The following is an 18,093-nucleotide window of genomic DNA, read 5'->3' as shown; positions in this document are numbered from 1 at the left end:
CCCGGCCGGGGCGGGGGCTCGGTGCCGGGGCCGGGCCGGGCTGGTCACGGTGACAGCCGCAGCGGCAGAGCAGCCGAGCCGCCCTGCCCGCAGCCGGGCCTGCCCCGGGGCTGCAGGGAGGGCCGGTCGGACCCTGCCGGAGCGGCGTCCCGCTCTCGGGGATCCACCTGCTGCTCTCCGCTGCTGCCCGGGCTCTGGGCGCTGTCCCCCCTTCGGGGCCTGGGCCGGGAGCGGGGTGCGCTGGCGAGACCTTGGGACGGGGTTAATGATGGCAGTGCTGTGTCGGTGCTTCTGCTGCTGACCAGAAGCTTCTGTGCTCTGCCACCACGTCTTTCCCACGTCTTTTCCACGTTTTCCACGTCTTTTCCTGCTTTTCCTCACACCACGAGGCGGGACCTTGCCGTGTTTCAGCGCGGTCTGCCCGCAGTGGGATGAAACGTGTGGCTGGTCACTGCTGGTGCTCCAGCAGGCAGGGCTGCCTCAGGGGCTGTGTGCTCCTGCTGGGCAGGCTGGTGGTGCCACGGAAACCTCCGTGCCCACACCGGGTGTGCTGGGGGTGCAGGGAATGCACAAGGAGCACGCCAGGTGGGTTCTAAAGCCAGCCTGGGCAGCCTGCTCTGGTGGAAGCTGTCCCTGCCCACGGCACGGGCTGGAGCTGGGGGTCTCTGAGGTCCCTGCAGACCCAAACCGTCCCAGATTCTGTCAGTGGAATAAGGCAACTACAAAAGACCTTTTTGTTTCCTCAGGCCCTGGGACATTGTAACAGCAGGTGAGGACTCAGGGCTGGTTTTGAGGACACTGTTACCAAAACCTCTGAAAAGCACACAGAGTTTTTCTTGAGGCTCAGGTGGAGTTATTCCCATACACAGTACGGAAAAAGTAGTTCATCTTTTAAAAACCCTGAAGTTGCCAAATTCCTGTGATTCCGTGTGTCACTTTGCTTCTTAAATCCAGTAGCAGCCCCAGCCCAGCGTGCCAGGTGTCAGGACAAGCACAGGTGTGTGCACAGCAGCTCTGGCACTGGCAGTGAGTGTGGAGCTGGCACAGGGGTGTGTGACTGACAGGTGTGTGCAGACACCTGTAGCTCAGGCTGTGACATTTGCTTTTCCTCCTGCCTTAAGAAGTGAGACGCTTTCCTGCTGGATGGAGTGTGTCCAGAGTGGTTGGTTCTCTCTGAGACCCCTGAGGGGTCTCTGTCTGTTTAATAAAGGAGCAGACATTCCCCACGTGGAATCCCAGAATGGTTTGGGTTGGAGGGCACCTTAAATCCCAGCCTGGCCTTGGGCATTTCCAGGGATCCAGGGGCAGCCACAGCTTCCCTGGGGATTCCATCCCAGCCCCTCCCCACCCTCCCAGGGAACAATCCCTTCCCAATATCTCCTCCATCCCTGCCCTCTGGCAGTGGGAAGACATTTTACATCTTACACGTAGCAAGGATGCAGTTGCTTAACTATTTCCAAGGAATTGTGGGTTTAGTGCCAGAGCTGCACCTAGAGAGGATCCAGCAAAGAAAGGAGTTTTATTGTGGTTTATTTTCCTTTGGTTTGCCCTTCCTGCCGGGCTCCCAAGGGCCCTGCTCAGGCTCTGGATCCTCCTGCGAGGGCCCACATGGGGAAATCCCCACGTGAGGGATGACGTGGTCTAAAGGGGCAGCCCCAAGTGTTTTCTGGCCATGGCTTTCCTAAGGCACCTCACAGTGTGCTTTGTATCTGCACATCTGTGTTTTGGAGGGTTTTTGGTAATGAACTTGCAGGAACTGTTAATTTGGGAAACGTCAACTTCCCGGGTTTAAAATTAGCACCTTTGGTAACAAAACTCCTCTCAGTGCTCCCAGCACACGTTCCCCAGGAGTCAGGCCTGCTGCCAGGGAATTTTCATCTATTGACTCAGGGCTGGCACAGCCAGAGCGGGGCAGTGCCTGCTCCATCCCAGAGCTGGGAGCCAGTGCCCAGTGCCTGCCCCCTCCGGGAGCCCTGGGCCAGTGTAGGACACAGAAACAGTGTTGAAATACTGGGGAATGAGTGTGTTCTCTGGGAATTACTGTATCACTGCAGGGACAGGCACTGGGGCAGCTGGCTCTTCCTGCAAGAGAGCTCCCTGGGTTTATAAACCAGGCCTGGCTGGCAGGATTTGGAATTCCCTGGGTTTATAAACCAGGCAGGCTGGCAGGATTTGGAATTCCCTGGGTTTATAAACCAGGCAGGCTGGCAGGACTTGGTATTCCCTGGGTTTATAAACCAGGCCAGGCTGGCAGGATTTGGAATTCCCTGGGTTTATAAACCAGGCCAGGCTGGCAGGATTTGGTATTCCCTGGGTTTATGAACCAGGCCTGGCTGGCAGGATGGGGTCAGGGCACATCTCAGGTGTGGAGTCCTTGCCCATGTGCTCTCTCTGAAGTCTCCCAGCCATCGCAGGGCCGTGGATGAATCCCTCATGGCCAGGCTGCCCTTCCTCTGCAGTTTGCATCTGACTCGCAGCCTGGCCAGGCTGGGGCTGAGGCAGCTCCTCAGTGCTGAGTGGAGCTATTTAAGCAGTGGGTGTAGCAAAGTTAATTAGATGTGAGCTAAAATAATGCTGCTCCAAATTCAAGTCAGCTCTGTGGAATGTGGAAGGGAAGCCGAGTCCCCTGCAGGTGCCAATTATCCTGGTGAGCTGGTGGAGGGACTCGGTGTCTCCCTGCTTGGATCAGCACATCCCGCTGCAGCGTGGGGCTCTGCACCTCTGCCTCTGCTGTGGGCTCCCAAAAATCCCTGCAGCTGGGGGAGGCTTTTCCCAGCCCCGGAGAGCAGCCTGTGCTGGTCTGACGTGGTTTCAGCTGGGCTGGGGGTTTCCAGTGGGGCTGTGCTGCATCCATCCCTCAGGGATGTTCAGTGTGTCAAAATGCCAGAAATGAGAATAAAGTGCTGTTTGTGTCAGTGGTGTGTGGCTGTTTGTGACCTGGCTGTTGTAATTACTGACACAAGCTGGTTGTTTGACCAATCTGCCTTTTTCATGGTAAGAACTGGCCCCAGCCAGAGAGGACAGCTCCAAAAACCCATGAGGTACAGCTCGCATGGCTCCTTCACTCTGACAGCACATCAGTGGGTTTGTGGCTCTGGAAGAGGTTACAGGTGTCTGTAAAAGATCTTCACTGTTTTGCAGGATAACTGGGATGATGAGGAGGAAGAGGAGGAGGTGAAGGAGACAGAGGTAAAACAAGGTGAGAGTTTCAGATAACCCCTGTCTCTGTATCAGCATGGGAGCAGCCACTGGTGTGTCTGGGGTGTGAGGATCAAACCTGAGCGGGGCTGGGCTGGCTTTAACAGAAATGTCTTTAACTCTGCTCACTCCCAGGAGCTGAGCTCGGTGCCTTCCAGTGTTTCTGTGGTTGTGTGGGGGGAAAAATCATCAGCCTTCTGAGAGCTGTGTTTGTTATTCCACCCTTCACAGAACCGAAAGTTTCAGAAAAAAAGAAAATAGCAGAAAAAATTAAAGAAAAAGAAAAGCTACAGAAGAAAAAGCAAGAGGAGCTTAAAAAAAGGGTAACTCCTGGTTTCTTCTGGGTCACATAAAATTCACAGGGTGGGTTTGATTTGGTTTTTTAGAGATTGAGCAAGATCTGAAAAGGTCTTGATTAATCTGATAAACCAAACTTAGGTCTTGCACATGATCCTGTCTGCTGCTGGGAGCTTTAAATCCTGTATAGTTTAACCAGTGGTTGGATCAGTTTCTTTGTGGGCAGCACGTGATGGAACAGGCAGGAGTGGGAGTTTGGTGTTTCTTCCCATTCCTTGTGAAATGAACAATTTATTGAGACTGCAGGGAGTGGGTTCCAGGATTTCCATGTGAGTCGAGGCAGCAGTGGGTGATGCAGTGGCTCTGGAGAAGGCACCGTGTCTCTAACGTGCCACTTCTCCCTGTGTGCTCTCCCTGCAGTTAGAGGCACCTGAGGAACAGAAGGAGCTCACACCAGAAGAACAGTTGGCAGACAAACTACGGCTAAAGAAGTTACAAGAGGAGTCAGACCTGGAGCTGGCAAAGGAAACCTTTGGTGAGTTCAGGCAGCAGGAAATAAATAAACCCCTGGGACCCTGCAAAGCATGGGCAGGGTTTGGCTCTCAGCACACAGAGCTGTGGCACTGAGAACAAAGAATAGCAAAGATGCTGATGCACAGCAGCATTCCTCAAACTGGAAGAGTTTCCTTAATTATGGTGAATGATTCAGCTCGTTGCTCAGGGGAGGTTGTCACAGAGCTTGGGGGGTGTGCACAGCTGCAAAGAACCAGCTGAGTTCTGCACTCAGGAGGCTGAGGCAGGAATTGTTTATTTGAGGGAAAAGGGGCTTCCTGGTGCAGGTTGTCCAGAGAACAGGAATAGCTGGGTCAAATTACTGAGGTTGACTCAGCTTCAGAAATTTTTGGGCAAGGGTGTGGAGTGACAGAACAAGGGGGAATGGCGTTCCACTGACAAAGGGCAGTGTTAGGTGGGATATTGGGAAGGAATTGTTCCTTGTGAGGGTGGGCAGGCCCTGGCACAGAGTGCCCAGAGCAGCTGTGACTGCCCTGGATCCCTGGAAGTGCCCAAGATCAGGTTGGATGGACTTGGAGCAACCTGGGACAGTGGAAGGTGTCCCTGCCCTGCCAGGGTGCACTGGATGGGCTTTAACCCTTCCAACCCACACCATTCAGGGATCCTGTGCAATTATTGAGCTTTGCAGTAAACTTCCTTCCTGTGAGGCTGGGACAGGGCCTGGCTGAGGGGAGAAGAGCTCAGGGAGGTGGGAGCCAGCTCCCCTTTTGGGGCTCACAGCTGATGTCTCTGTAACAGCCCTGCCTGTCCCTGCAGGTGTAAATAGCACTTGTGGAATAGATGCCATGAACCCCTCTTCCAAAGACGACTTCACGGAATTTGGGAAGCTGCTCAAGGAGAAGATCACACAGTACGAGAAGTCCTTACATTACGCCGGCTTTCTGGAAGCGCTGCTGCGGGACGTCTGCATTTCCTGTAAGTGCAGACAGCCCAGCTCTGCTGCCAGGGCTGGCCTGCAGCTGAGTGGAAAACGTGCTGTGCTAGTGCTCAGAGGGGGTCAAACTTCCTTCCTGTGAGGCTGGGGATGGGCCCTGGCTGAGGGGAGCAGAGCTCAGGGAGGTGGGAGCCAGCTCCCCTTTTGGGGCTCACAGCTGATGTCTCTGTAACAGCCCTGCCTGTCCCTGCAGGTGTAAATAGCACTTGTGGAATAGATGCCATGAACCCCTCTTCCAAAGACGACTTCACGGAATTTGGGAAGCTGCTCAAGGAGAAGATCACACAGTACGAGAAGTCCTTACATTACGCCGGCTTTCTGGAAGCGCTGCTGCGGGACGTCTGCATTTCCTGTAAGTGCAGACAGCCCAGCTCTGCTGCCAGGGCTGGCCTGCAGCTGAGTGGAAAACGTGCTGTGCTAGTGCTCAGAGGGGGTTGCTCTGTTAGTTTGTACTAATGAAGCACTGACCTGATTCCATTCCCACAAACTCCACCAAGGATCCTCTCCTCGTGCAGGAGTGCTCTTTCTGCATGTTGGTTAGAGACGGTTCTCTAAAAGGTGTTAATTTTTATGCTGATCTAAACCCTGCATGTTTTTCTTGAAGCCATTTCTAGAATAATAATAATAAGAGTAAATTCTCTGAGGCAGATAATTTGAGTACCTCATTTGGAGGGAAGCTATTACAAAACTGAGTTCATGTAATTCTGGAACTGCAGATTAACTGTTCTGGAATTCAGCATGTAACTATACAGAGATGAAGTAATTTAAACTCCTTTTCCCAGTGCCCGGGTGGCTGGAGCAGTGGCTGGGATGGTTCCCTGTCCTGTACCCAGTTGTCCTTCAGTGAGGGGTAACTCGATCCCAGGAGGAGCTGGGTACATCCATCACCCCAGCTGGCAGCTTCCATCCAAGGGATTCCAGAGCTCCTAACAGGAGGGACTCCCACCTCTTGCACCATTAACTGATAAACATAATAATTTATTGTTAATCCAGTGCTCCTTTTGATACATTTTATGTATTTTACTGAGACCATATTTTACTGTTCAAATCTCTCAGAAAGACTGTTGTGTTCAGTAACTTTATTTGCAAATTTTACCTTCTACAAGGTTCAGGCTTCCAAGGAACCAGCTGGAATCCTTGTTGGGATTGTAAGGACCAGAACCACCCACTCTGTGTTCTGCTGATTTAAATCAAGTAATTGCCCATAGTTACACTAATGCTTATTTCTAGTTTTAGAGACTGTGGATGTTACTTAACTGCCTTATAAGAACAACATTGATAAGGAATCTCTTTTTTTTTTTCTTCTCCTTTTTCTTCCCTGATGCAGTGGAGGTGGATGATTTGAAAAAGATCACAAACACTCTGACAGTATTATGCAGTGAAAAACAAAAACAAGAGAAGGTAAGGCTGGGGCTGTTCCTCAGGGATCACAGCCCCTGCTTGGGGCTCCCCTGCATTTATTAGCTACTTGTTGAGAGTCCAGGGGAAATAGGATGAAAGGCAGAAGGGGGGGCAGGACTGTGGTGCAGGGAGCTGGGGACACCTGGAACTGTCACAGCTTTCCGAGGAAGAGACAATGCGTGGGGTGGAAACCTTCGGCATTGCCACGCTCAGTGCAGGGGCTGTGGCTGCTCAGTGCCACTGGGCTGAGCCTGGCTGGGGTAACGACAGAGCTCTGGGCCTGTCCAGTAACCACCCTGGTCCTCTTGGCACAGAATAAAGCCAAAAAGAAGAAAAAAGGTGTTGTGCCTGGCGGGGGGCTGAAGGCGACGATGAAAGACGACCTGGCTGACTACGGCGGCTACGACGGCGAGTACGTACAAGACTTTGAAGACTTCATGTGACATTTATCTCCCTTCTGTTGTCTTTCTGTTGCCCATAATCCCTTAAACATGTAGCACAACCTTTCTTCCTCTAAATTCTGCCAAATGCTACAATCAGAATTGCAGTATCTGTGTGCTGGGGGCTGGAGGTGCCGGGTCCGGGCAGAAGCTCCGGGCGGGGTAGAAGGGAAAAGGTCTGGAAATTGCAGTTAAAAACCCAAAATTCTGATAATGGGCACTGCTGCTACTCACAGCAACAGCCACTAAATTGGGAAGGAATTGGAACAAGGTGAAGGATTATAACCAGCACAGCTCCATGACATGGCCTTAACTGTCCCTGCTCCAGGGCCAGGGCTGAGCAAGAGCAGTTTGCAGCAAGGGCAGGGTGTGCACGTAGAGTTCCAGTCGCTTTGTCTTGAGTTAGAGCTTGAGGATTTCAGTATTTTGGGAAGGGAACTGCTAACTTCAGTGTGGAATACTGCACCTGGGAGCCTGTCCCTTGGGACAGCCACTGCTCCAGAGCCTGACACCTGAACAGCACCTGGTGGAGCAGAGCAAGGCAAAGCCCACTTGTGTCTCAAGGATGAAGTTTATTTAGTTCCATTCATTTAAATTTCTACTAATGCAGCTGTCTGGGTTGGGTGTTCTTTAACAGTTAATTAAGGGGTTAAGTGTAAAAGAAAAAAACCAAGCCACACAACTTCCTTGGGGCTCTCCTGGGTTGTGGTGGGTCTCTCACGACTCGGCCGTTTTCTTTCATTAAAAACCAAACTTGCTTAGCAAACTGCAGCAGTTCCTACAGTTGGGCAAATTGTTATGTTAACAATTACAACATCTGCAATGTTTTATAAAGCAACTAATTTAATAAAAATCACTATTGAGGACTTCACCAGGCTGGCCTTGGAGCAGAGTTCTTTTTGGGGCCTGACAGGAGAAATACCTCAAGAGGGAGAGATGCAAAGCTGAGCTGTGCTGGGAGTGTGCCCGGAAAGGAATTTGTATTTAGTAACTGTAAAAATACATTTACACTTGCTTATTTCTTTTACTCCAAGACAGCAGAATTAGGAATGGACTGTTTAAGGCTGTACAAGATTTTAGAAATCAGACTGGACTCAAAGAAGACATTATTCTACGGGGTACCTGAAATGTGCACTGATTCAGCCTATTCTACCCCCTGCCTGGACATTCTGCAAACCTGTTCCAGCCTCTTTGGATACAATTCCTGGGCTGCTCCCTCCCTCATGCCCCTAATTTAAAGGGCTGCTGGATCTCTGCTTCAACCCCACATGGGCCAGTCAGTGTTTGCTGGTGACTCAAGTAATTTATAAACAGTAAGATTTATTATACAAAACACAATTTTAGGTTAACACAGTCAGCATATAACTACTTACAACCTTGTGCAGCTTTCTGGAGTAATTTTTACAGAGCAGCAGAGCCCTGTGAGCAGGCCATTGATAAAATCTGTGTAAATCAGCAGTGACCCTGCAGCCTGGGCTGGAATTCAGCTGGAATTCAGTTGGCTAGGAGGTCGTTGAGGCAGCAGCCAGTCTGAGGGTCCTTCAGCAGCGAGTTCACCACGTCATAGAACTTGTGGTCGTAGGCCAGCCTGTAGTAGGTGTAGATGTCCTCACAGTGGGTGAGGAACCGCTTCAGGTTCCTCAGGGCAGCATCAGCAGGCGGGTGCTGTTTGACCCTGCAACAATTGCACATGCAGCTGAGACACACAGGCTCCCCAGGCCCCTGAGACTCCTGCTCTGGGCCTGCAGGAATGACATTTCAACAAGAGCTTGTACTCAGCACCTACACTTGAATCTCCTGGTTGTTTATGTGCTCTGATTCATTTTAAGGATTTGCTCTGCCCAGCCCCGAGCTCCCTCCTTGTCCAGCTCAAGGACAAGGCTGGATCAGTGACTTCCCTGCTGTGCCAGGAATCAAGCCTACCAACAAATCCTTCCCTGGGAGGGTGGGCAGGCCCTGGCACAGGTGCCCAGAGCAGCTGTGGCTGTCCTGGATCCCTGGCAGTGGACAGGGATTGGAGCAGCCTGGGACAGTGGGAGGTGTCCCTGCCATGGCAGGGGTGGCACTGGATGGGATTTAAGGTGCCTTCCCACCCAAACCATCCTGGAATTCTATCTCAAATCCCCGTAACAGGTTGAACAGTTAACCCTTTCCTGCTGCCCCTCTGAGGGGCCCTGAGCAGGAGAAGCTGCAGAACCTCACTCACTTCTTGGCCACCTCCTCGAACAGGCCGGGCCGCAGCGGCCGCTGCTGCCGGAACTCCTCCAGGTACACAAAGTCCCCCCTGGTGATCACCTGCTGGAACAGAACCTCAGCCCAGTCCGGCAGGAACTCGTAGGCCTCGGCCACGATGGCTGCCTGCAGGGAGACAGAACAGGGAGGGGGCATGGCACAGAACATTCCACACTGGGAGCTCTGCACAGAGCATTCCACACTGGGAACTCTGCACGGAACGTTCCACACTGGGAGTTCTGCACAGAACTTTCCACACTGAGAACTCTGCACAGAGCATTCCACACAGAGAGCTCTGCACAGAACACTCCACACTGGGAACTCGGTACTGGGGATCTTCTGTTTGACCCAGCCCTTGCTGCTGTTCTTAGAGCAGCTGAGAAATACAGGGTAACAAAGCACTGTGAACAAGCCTCCTCAGCCCCTAAAGAAGGACAATTTCCACCATCCCAGACCACCCCAAGCCTCATCCAGCCTGGCCTTGACCACTGCCAGGGATCCAGGGGCAGCCACAGCTGCTCTGGGCACCCTGTGCCAGGGCCTGCCCACCCTGCCAGGAACAATTCCTTCCCAATATCCCACCCAACCCCTCAGGAAGCCATTCCTGTGTCCTGTCCCTCCATCCCACGGGATATAAGGTCGAGGTAACAGCCACAGGCTCTGAGGCCAGGAGGAGGAGCTGAGTGCCCAGGCACTGCAGTGCCCAAGTCGTTCCCAACAGGAGGAGCCCGAGGGAGCCCAGCTCACCTGGTAGAAGCGGGGCAAGGCCAGGATGGCTCCTGGCAGGTCCTGCCTGCCCAGGTTGATGATCCTGGTGCTCTGGCCCGAGCCCAGGAAGTGCAGCTGGAGCGTGATGAGCCGCGTCTGGCGGCGGCAGCGCAGCGCCTGCCGCACACACGAGTCCTGCAACAGAGCAGCTGAGAGCTTCAGGGCAGCCAGGCAACACCCCTGAGAGCTCTGAGGTGACTGAGCAGTGACAGAGCTCTGCTTCACATTCACCGTATTCACGGGCGTTAAACAAAGCTTCATTCCCACAAATACTTCCACCATAATTACGCTTGGGTTTAAATACTGTAATTGTTCTATCCTTGCTCATTAAGCTCATGGTCCCTGCCCTGACAGTGGGGAACACCCCTGTAACCCAGGGTTTGTTAAAGCCCGAGCAGGGGCCAGCACAGCACACTCAGACACAGCCATGCTGCTTGTGCCACTGGGCTGCAGACACAGATCCCTTCTGCACTGGGCCCTGCACCTTCCCAGGGCAGCTCGGTGTGTTCCCCCAGCCCAGCCCACTCCTCATGGGCTCCCCAAATCATTCCATTCCATCTCACTTTACCTTGGAGTAACTTTCTGCTGCATCAATGAAGAGAGTCACAGCTTTCAGCAGCAGCTTCTTTAAATTTGGAACATCCTGAAGAGACTCCTCTGAAGCAGGAAAAAAAGGAACAACAATTATTTATAAAGGTGACAAAGTAAGTTACAAAACTCCCTTCCAGTGCCAAGTCTGTCCCTGGTGTTGTCTCATAAAGCACGAACAAACTAAACCAAAATTGATGTATTAAAAAAGCAGGAAGGAACACACTCCCTGCTGTTCAGTTAATGGACCAAAGCTTTGCTGGAGCCTGGTCCAGTGACGGGAGGCTGGAAAGAAACCCCCAGCACACATTTGTGGCAGATCCCAGCACTGACCACTGCCAGTCTCACTCAGAAATCCCCTGGCACAGCTCCTGTGTCGCTGCTCTCTCAGCGCTGGCTGCAGAGCTCACCCCGTGGGTGCCACTCACAGACACAACCCCAGCACTGCACAGAGCCCTGCAAGGCCACTGTCACACGCTGTGGGCTGAGGGGAACTGGGCAGTGTCTGTACCTGCTCCACGGGAACATTACATCAGGAAGAGCCCTCTAGAAACCCGGGGAGCCACTCAGGGCAGGAGCCCCCGCAGGCAGCGGCAGCTCCAGGCTGCTCCAGGACCCAGGAGCCTCCCCGTCCTTCCCCACTCACCCCAGGGCCGGCAGTCGATGAGTTTGAGCTGGGTGCAGGCGGCAGCCTCGTGGTTCTGGCCGATCTCCCTGCACATGCTGAAGCACAGCGCGATCATGTTGTGCTTCTCGCTGTCGCCGGGCCGGCAGCGCTTGGTGTAGTCCAGCAGCGCCGCCTTCAGCGTCCCGCTCTGGGCAGGAGGGCACCCTGAGCACGGCCGGGGGCACCCACAGGGCACCCTGAGCACGGCCCGGGGCACCCCGGCACCCACAGGGCACCCTGTCCCCCAAGTGACCGCTGCACCCCAAACCCAACCGCAGCCCCACAGCCGCGCTCAGCTGGGATGAAAATCCAGCACCTGTGTGCTTCCTTCCATACAAATGTCAACGGGTGACACTTCTTTATGGCTCACTTCAAAAAAAGTATGAGTACCTGTGATTTTTAAAACCCCCATGAAACTTCAACTGCAAATAAAAGCAAAGCAGGATGGGAAAACTCTGACAATGCAAAGTTTAAGTTTCAACGCTGCTCTCATTGTAGCCCTGAACTAATAAGTTAAAAATTATTCAACTAAAATAAGAAAAAACCCCAGCATTAATTTATTTCTATGAACCCTGACTCCCGATTCAGGAAGCAAATTTTACTCAGGAACTAAAATGCCCAGACAATTTCACCCTGTGCAAACTGGGTGTAAATTCCTGATGAGCCACACAATTCCCATTTGTCCCCACATACCGGGTCCAGGTTCTTCCTCATGAGCACCTCGAAGTAGTGTTTCTGGTGCAGCAGCTCGAAGATGTAGGTCATCTCATTGTACCTGCCAATGCCCGTCAGCAGGCGCACCTGGGGACACCAGGGGACACCAGGGCACCTCAGCAGCTCCAGGCAAGAGCAACAACCCCCTGCCAGGGCAGCCGTGCCCACCGGGCACTGCTGGCTGCACGTGTTCCCCTGGAGCCATGGGGCACTCCTCAACCTGCAGCACAACTCAAGCTGCAGCTGTCCCACAGTGAGCTCAAAGGGCATCGTTTTATCTCAGAAAAACAGGCAGGGAAGCTCTCAGCACTGACACCATTCCCAGGCTGCAGGAGATCCTTCAAGGCAGCAATTAAAAGATGCCCAGTGCCACAGAGCAGCACGTTTCCCCAGCAGCTGAATCACCACTGGGCAGGCACAGCCAGGACAGGCACAGCCAGCCCTGGGACAGCCCTGGACAGCCCCTGCCAGCCCTGGGACAGCCCAGAACAGCCCTGGGACAGCCCTGGGACAGCCCCTGCCAGCCCTGGGACAGCCCTGGGACAGCCCAGAACAGCCCTGGGACAGCCCAGGGACAGCCCCTGCCAGCCCTGGGACAGCCCTGGGACAGCCCCTGCCAGCCCTGGGACAGCCCCTGGCCCGGGGCACCCACCAGCAGCCCGTACTCCTCGCGGGGGGCCAGGTGCTCCTCGGTGAGCAGCCGAGCTGCCTGCAGCACTCGTGTGATCCCCTCCATGTGGCACGTCAGGCTGAAGCAGCTGTGGGCCAGGATCAGCAGCTCTGTAACTGAGGAGCAGAACAATGCTGGTGCTTCAGTCCAAGGGCTGAGGAAGTGAATGACTGCCTCTCTCCAGAAAACACAACACACACAAGCACAGAGCCTCCAGCCACGGCTGACAAATGTGTAACACATCATCACTGCACTGCCTGCCAGCCTGCACTTGGAAAAGGGAGGGCACGAGTTCTGCACTGCTTGGAAACATTCAGTTTCTAACTGTGGTGAGCAAGAACAAAGTCACAATGCCCCTTCTGTAACAAACCACCACGACAGCCCAGGTCACTCCCTGGCTGCATTTCCCACCTCTTGCTTAGCACAAAAATCTGAATTTTGTTTGGAAAATAAACCCTCAAGCAACACCCCTATCTACTGTGCACATCCTCAGCCCTACTAGTTGAATATCAAATTTGAGACAGCAGCAGAGCCTGCCCTTTGAGCTGTGAGTTTGGGCCAACAGTGTTAGTTACACACAGGTTGCACCAGGCAGGGTTTCCATTTACTCACTGCACGACAGCTCCCCACGGGGCACAGAGGAGATTTTATCCAGCAACTTCATCCCAACCAAGGTGTGATCCTGGCACAGCTTGGCAAGCTGCAGCAGCTCCTGGCTCTCCACTGCAGGGTTCGAAGCCTGCTTCTGCCCTGTGGCCAGAGAGAGAATCCTGTCACCACTGCTAACTGTGCAGGAGAGAACTCCTATTATTCTTTATCATTAATTAACAAACCCCAAACAAACCAATCTGACACCATCCAGACTGACTGAGGACTTGGGACTACAATCCTAGAGACACTTTGGGTGTTATTGCTTAAATTTAACAATCAGAAAATACATTTTTGCCAGTTCAACCCAACAAAATCCTACTGGACAACCATCCAGCTGCCCCTCATTTCCCAAAGGAAAAAAGGTAAGGGAGAACTTTTGTCACGCTTTACAAAGAGAAATGCACATGATATTCCTAAGTCAGATGATGTGGGGCAGCAAAGACCAAGGCTAAAAATCCTTTAAAAAAAATTAAATATATGTCCACAAAAATACAACCTTAACTACTGCAACACCACACTGGACACAGGAATAATTACAAATGAACATTTGTACAGAACTTTACGTAAGGCAGACAATGCTCACAGAGCAGAGCTGCCCACACACCCCTGGGTGTGCTGAGCCCTCAGGGACTGAGTGCAGGGGCTGCTTTAATCCCCCCAGAGACCAAACCTGGCCTGTCCCCTTTTCCCTGGGCAGAGAACAAACCCCAGCACAGCCCAGGTGTGTCCCTGTGCCCCAGCACAGCCCAGGTGTGTCCCTGTTCCTGTGCCCCAGCACAGGTTCCCCGTCCCCGTGCACACACCACCCCCAGCACACAGGCAGCCCGTGCCCACCTCTTCCCTGTGCCGAGGCCAGCAGCTCCTGGGTGATCTGCTGTGCCAGCAGCGGTGCCACGGTGTCAGGGGGCAGCCCCTGGCAGGCGATGAAGGCCTGGGCCCTGCGGCCGCGCTCGGGGCCCCGCCGCGCCAGGATGGCCCCCAGCACCTCCCGCGGCTCCCGCGCCGCCACCTCCCCGAAGGAGCAGCCCAGTTCCTGTGGGGAGCACCCAATAAAGCCATCAGAGCATCCCTGACACTGCCCAAAGAGCAGCCCAGTTCCTGTGGGGGCACCCAATAAAGCCATCAGAGCATCCCTGACCCACGGCAACCCTGAAGGAGCAATACCCAAACCCCTCAGAGCATCCCTGACCCATGGCAGCCCCAAAGGAGGAGCACCCCAACCCATCAGAGCATCCCTGACCCACGGCAACCCCGAAGGAGCAGCACCCAAACCCATCAGAGCATCCCTGAGCCACGGCAACCCTGAAGGAGCAATGCCCAAACCCATCAGAGCATCCCTGAGCCATGACAGCCCCCAAAGGAGAAGCACCCAAACCCATCAGAGCATCCCTGACCCACGGCAACCCCGAAGGAGCAGCCCAGTTCCTGTGGGGAGCACCCAAAAACCCATCAGAGCATCCCTGACCCATGACACTGCCCAAAGAGCAGCCCAGTTCCTGTGGGGGCACTCAATAAAGCCATCAGAGCATCCCTGACCCACAGCACCCCCAAAGGAGCAGCACCCCAACCCATCACAGTTTTGATGACCCACAGCACGTCCCCTTAACCCCGGGTGATGCCTGCAGTCTGAGCTTTCCTATTTTCCACATTCTGTATAACTGAACTCCAAATAAAGTGCCAGCAGCTCTCCCCACAGCTCAGTCACACAGAACAATCCTCTTCCAGCCCCAGAACCAAGGACACCACTGCAGTTTTAGGCCCAAAAAGTACAAACAACAGGGAATGGAGGACAACAGCCTGAGAGGATGGGACTGCACAACCTGGAGCTGCAATTGCACAGCTGTGCTCAAGCTCAGCTCAGCACCTCATGTCTGGCCTTCTCCCACACAAAGGGCTGGAATTCCACCCTCTGCAGCTCCTTGAAGGCACCTGCAGAGACCTTCCCCCCTCCCTGCCCTCCCCAGCCCCAGCAGGGCTGGCCCAGGCCCCGGCCTTACCTTGGAGAGCTCGTAGAGGCACAGCACCTGCCTGCAGTAGCCCCTGCCATGGACACATTCCTCTGCCAGGGCCTTCAGCGCTGCCACCACAGCATCATCCTCACCCCCCAGAGGGGTCCAGTCCTCCAGGCTGGATGCTGGGAACAAAAAAACATCAGTTCCTATCTCACAAAGGCAGACAACTCCCTCACACCTGGGCAAGGCTCCCAAAACCTGCAACAATTCTGTAACACCTCCTCAGACTTTGAAAACTGAGCTCCTGGCACCTGTGATTTTTTAAATATTTCTTTCAGGGTCCAAACAAAGTAACAGAACATAAATATCCTCAATAATATCTTAGATATCAAATTTCTAAGCAAAAGATTAAGTGAGGGCTCTGCAGCCTTCCTGATGGGTTGGGATTCATTTATGCTCTTCTGTGTCTATTCAGCTTTACACATCAGTATTAGTAAGGGATGTTCCAGCTGAAAGTTGCTCACTCACACTTCACAGACATGCAGAGAACTTTACAGATAAACATTCTCAGCCTTAGCCTTGCTACTAGACAAGAAACACCAAACCCTTCATAATGCACAAAGGAGTCAGAAAAATAGACTAATTAAAGCACTTCCTTGCTTCAGCTATAGAAAAAAAGTTAGTGGAGTGTTTTCTAAAAGCAGGAAGAGGGATAAAGCCCGGAGCTGCTTTACTGGGCCAGAACTGAGAGCTATGACAAGTGAAGGTTCAGGATTGATGGAACCTGCACACAGAGCCCTGCCTGGGGCACACAGGGACACGCGCAGGGCACGGCCACAAACGTATTAATTAAAGAATTTCCTTGCTTCAGCTACAGAAAAAAGTTAGTGGAGTGTTTTCTAAAAGCAGGAAGTGGGATAAAGCCCGGAGCTGCTTTACTAGAACTGAGAGCTATGACAAGTGAAGGTTCAGGATTGATGGAACCTGCACACAGAGCCCTGCCTGGGGCACACAGGGACACGCGCAGGGCACGGCCACAAACTCCCTAGGGATAAAGCCCGGAGCTGCTTTACTGGGCCAGAACTGAGAGCTATGACAAGTGAAGGTTCAGGATTGATGGAACCTGCACACAGAGCCCTGCCTGGGGCACACAGGGACACGCGCAGGGCACGGCCAGAAACTCCTTTCAGACAAGCATTTCTGCAGCAGGGAGAGAAGCCGGGAGGAGCTGTTAGAGCAGAGCCAGGGGAGGTGCAGAGGAGGGGAGAGCTCAGAGTCACTCACGGGCGGGGGCTGCGCCGGCCTCGCTCAGCAGGGCCCGCACCTCGGGCTGCTCCAGCCCGGCCTCGCCCAAGGCCAGGGCTCTGCACAGCAGCACCAGCGCCACGTCCCGCTGCCACAGCTGGAAGTAGTGGCACACTCGGGCAGCCTCGTGCACGCCGCCCTGGTCCAGCAGGGCCCCGAGCAGCGCGCCCAGCGCCGCGCGCTCCGCGGCCGTCAGTGCCGGCTCCTGGGCTGGCAGCCTGGCACAGGACAGCTGCTGGGCCAGCCCGCCCTGCCCGGCCGCCTCCAGGGCTGGCAGCCTGGCGAAGGACAGCTGCTGGGCCAGCCTGCTGAAGCACAGGGCCGCGGGGCACGGCGCCGAGCCCGCGGGCAGCAGCGCTCGCTCGGCCACGCGGCACAGCCAGATCTGCTTTTCCAGCTCCTGCAGCTCCTGCACGGGCACCTCGGGCTGCTGGGCCAGCCAGTGGCCAGCCAGGGTGAGCAGCAGCTGCCTCTCCAGGGTGCTGCTCGCCGTGCCCGGCCCGCAGCAGTCCCAGGCGCTGTCGGCCTGCTGCAGGAAGAACGCCGCTGCGGCCCGGCTGCAGATGGAATGTCTGCTGAAGGTGTCGTTGCACTTCTTCCAGAAGTCAGCTCGTGTCTGGCTCTGATGCCACTGTCCAGAGTCTCTTAAATGTTGTAGATCCCTCAGAACCTGTGGAATACACAGAGGTTTATCACAATTATCTTTCCAAGAAAGAAAACTCCAGCTCACACAGGATGGCCAGCACTGAAACACTGGATTTAAGGAAGTGCCCCAATATGCAACAAGTCACAGAACTGGTTTGGGTTGGAAGGGACCTTAAAGATCATGTCATTCCACCCCCTGATGGACAAACCCATCTATCTTTCTCCCCAAATAGAACTGATTGCATACAAATGAAACCAGGAGGAGAATGAGGACAGCTGTCCTGTACTCTGCAGCTCAGCACTTACAGCCTGTGTGTTGGGTGCACTTGCATTTAAAATAAAAAATCCTTTAACAAAAAAATTGATGTTTCAGGAAGGCTGAGAAGTTGCATGCTGAGTCCTGGCAGCAGCAGGAAGAGGTGACTGTCACCAAGTGCACTGTACCTCGTGTGTGACCACGCTGTCCACGGGCAGCTGAGCCAGGGCTGCCACCTCCCGAGCCAGGCTGAACATGCCCTTGTCCTGCAGCTGCTCCAGGATGGAGCTGCACTCCCTCTGGAAGGCCTCCAGGCTGCAGCAGGTGAGGATGGAGCGGCTGATGGAGATGGAGGAGCCCCTCAGGGCCTCACTGAGGGCACAGAGCCTCCTCAGGTGGGGGCCTGCCAGAGAGAACGAAGCTCAGCGCAGCTGGGGCTGAAGGCCGGGGGAGGCTGAGCCTCCCTCAGGAGCCAGCCCTGCCGGGAGCTGGGATCCAGCTGTCCTCACCGTCCAGCAGCAGGCTCTCTGCTGCAGCCAGGAGCTGCAGGAGCCTGCCCAGCTCGTAGTCAGTGTGGCACTGCTGCAGCATCAGCTCCAGGAGGAAGAGCGCCTGCGAGCGCAGCCACGGCAGCGGCACCTCGGGGGCTGCTCCCCCTGCAGCCCCCAGCTGTGGGAAACAAGGCCTTGGGGCTCAGGGCTCCCTGTCCTGGGCTTCTGGCAGGGAATGGAAGGTGCAGCAGCTGTGTCCCTCCTGAGGGAACAGGGAGCTGCCAGCCCTGAGCTGGGACATGCCACAGCAG

The 18,093-nt window shown here is 54.3% G+C and overlaps 2 protein-coding genes across 3 annotated transcripts in view; one reads left to right on the top strand and one right to left on the bottom strand.

Annotated features, from left to right (window-relative positions):
* Window positions 1–7,714, top strand: part of EIF3J (eukaryotic translation initiation factor 3 subunit J) — a 9,283-nt gene extending 1,569 nt beyond the window's left edge. Inside the window, exons 4-9 of the mRNA XM_039723035.1 lie at window positions 3,142–3,199; window positions 3,430–3,521; window positions 3,916–4,030; window positions 4,825–4,983; window positions 6,330–6,403; window positions 6,718–7,714. Coding sequence (XP_039578969.1) covers window positions 3,142–3,199; window positions 3,430–3,521; window positions 3,916–4,030; window positions 4,825–4,983; window positions 6,330–6,403; window positions 6,718–6,846 — 627 coding nt within the window. The 3' untranslated portion in view covers window positions 6,847–7,714. The remainder of the gene's footprint in view (window positions 1–3,141; window positions 3,200–3,429; window positions 3,522–3,915; window positions 4,031–4,824; window positions 4,984–6,329; window positions 6,404–6,717) is intronic.
* A 429-nt stretch (window positions 7,715–8,143) lies between these two features.
* SPG11 (SPG11 vesicle trafficking associated, spatacsin) overlaps window positions 8,144–18,093 on the bottom strand; it is a 28,183-nt gene continuing 18,233 nt past the window's right edge. Inside the window, exons 28-40 of one of the 2 annotated variants that reach the window (XM_039722783.1) lie at window positions 17,801–17,960; window positions 17,480–17,694; window positions 16,370–17,060; window positions 15,131–15,267; window positions 13,968–14,166; window positions 13,095–13,232; window positions 12,465–12,598; window positions 11,792–11,899; window positions 11,078–11,246; window positions 10,412–10,500; window positions 9,823–9,978; window positions 9,050–9,201; window positions 8,144–8,518 (exon numbers count right to left, since the gene is read on the bottom strand). In XM_039722783.1, coding sequence (XP_039578717.1) covers window positions 8,338–8,518; window positions 9,050–9,201; window positions 9,823–9,978; window positions 10,412–10,500; window positions 11,078–11,246; window positions 11,792–11,899; window positions 12,465–12,598; window positions 13,095–13,232; window positions 13,968–14,166; window positions 15,131–15,267; window positions 16,370–17,060; window positions 17,480–17,694; window positions 17,801–17,960 — 2,529 coding nt within the window. In that variant the 3' untranslated portion in view covers window positions 8,144–8,337. Of the gene's footprint in view, window positions 8,519–9,049; window positions 9,202–9,822; window positions 9,979–10,411; window positions 10,501–11,077; window positions 11,247–11,791; window positions 11,900–12,464; window positions 12,599–13,094; window positions 13,233–13,967; window positions 14,167–15,130; window positions 15,268–16,369; window positions 17,061–17,479; window positions 17,695–17,800; window positions 17,961–18,093 lie in introns of those variants that run through there. The other variant, XM_039722784.1, reaches the window with a different exon arrangement.

Source organism: Passer montanus, unplaced genomic scaffold (genome assembly GCF_014805655.1).
Source record: "Passer montanus isolate IOZ18808 unplaced genomic scaffold, ASM1480565v1 scaffold5, whole genome shotgun sequence".
In the NCBI taxonomy this organism is placed as follows: domain Eukaryota; kingdom Metazoa; phylum Chordata; class Aves; order Passeriformes; family Passeridae; genus Passer; species Passer montanus.
Note: the sequence above shows the minus strand (reverse complement) of the source record. Positions and strands in the feature narration are given on the sequence as shown.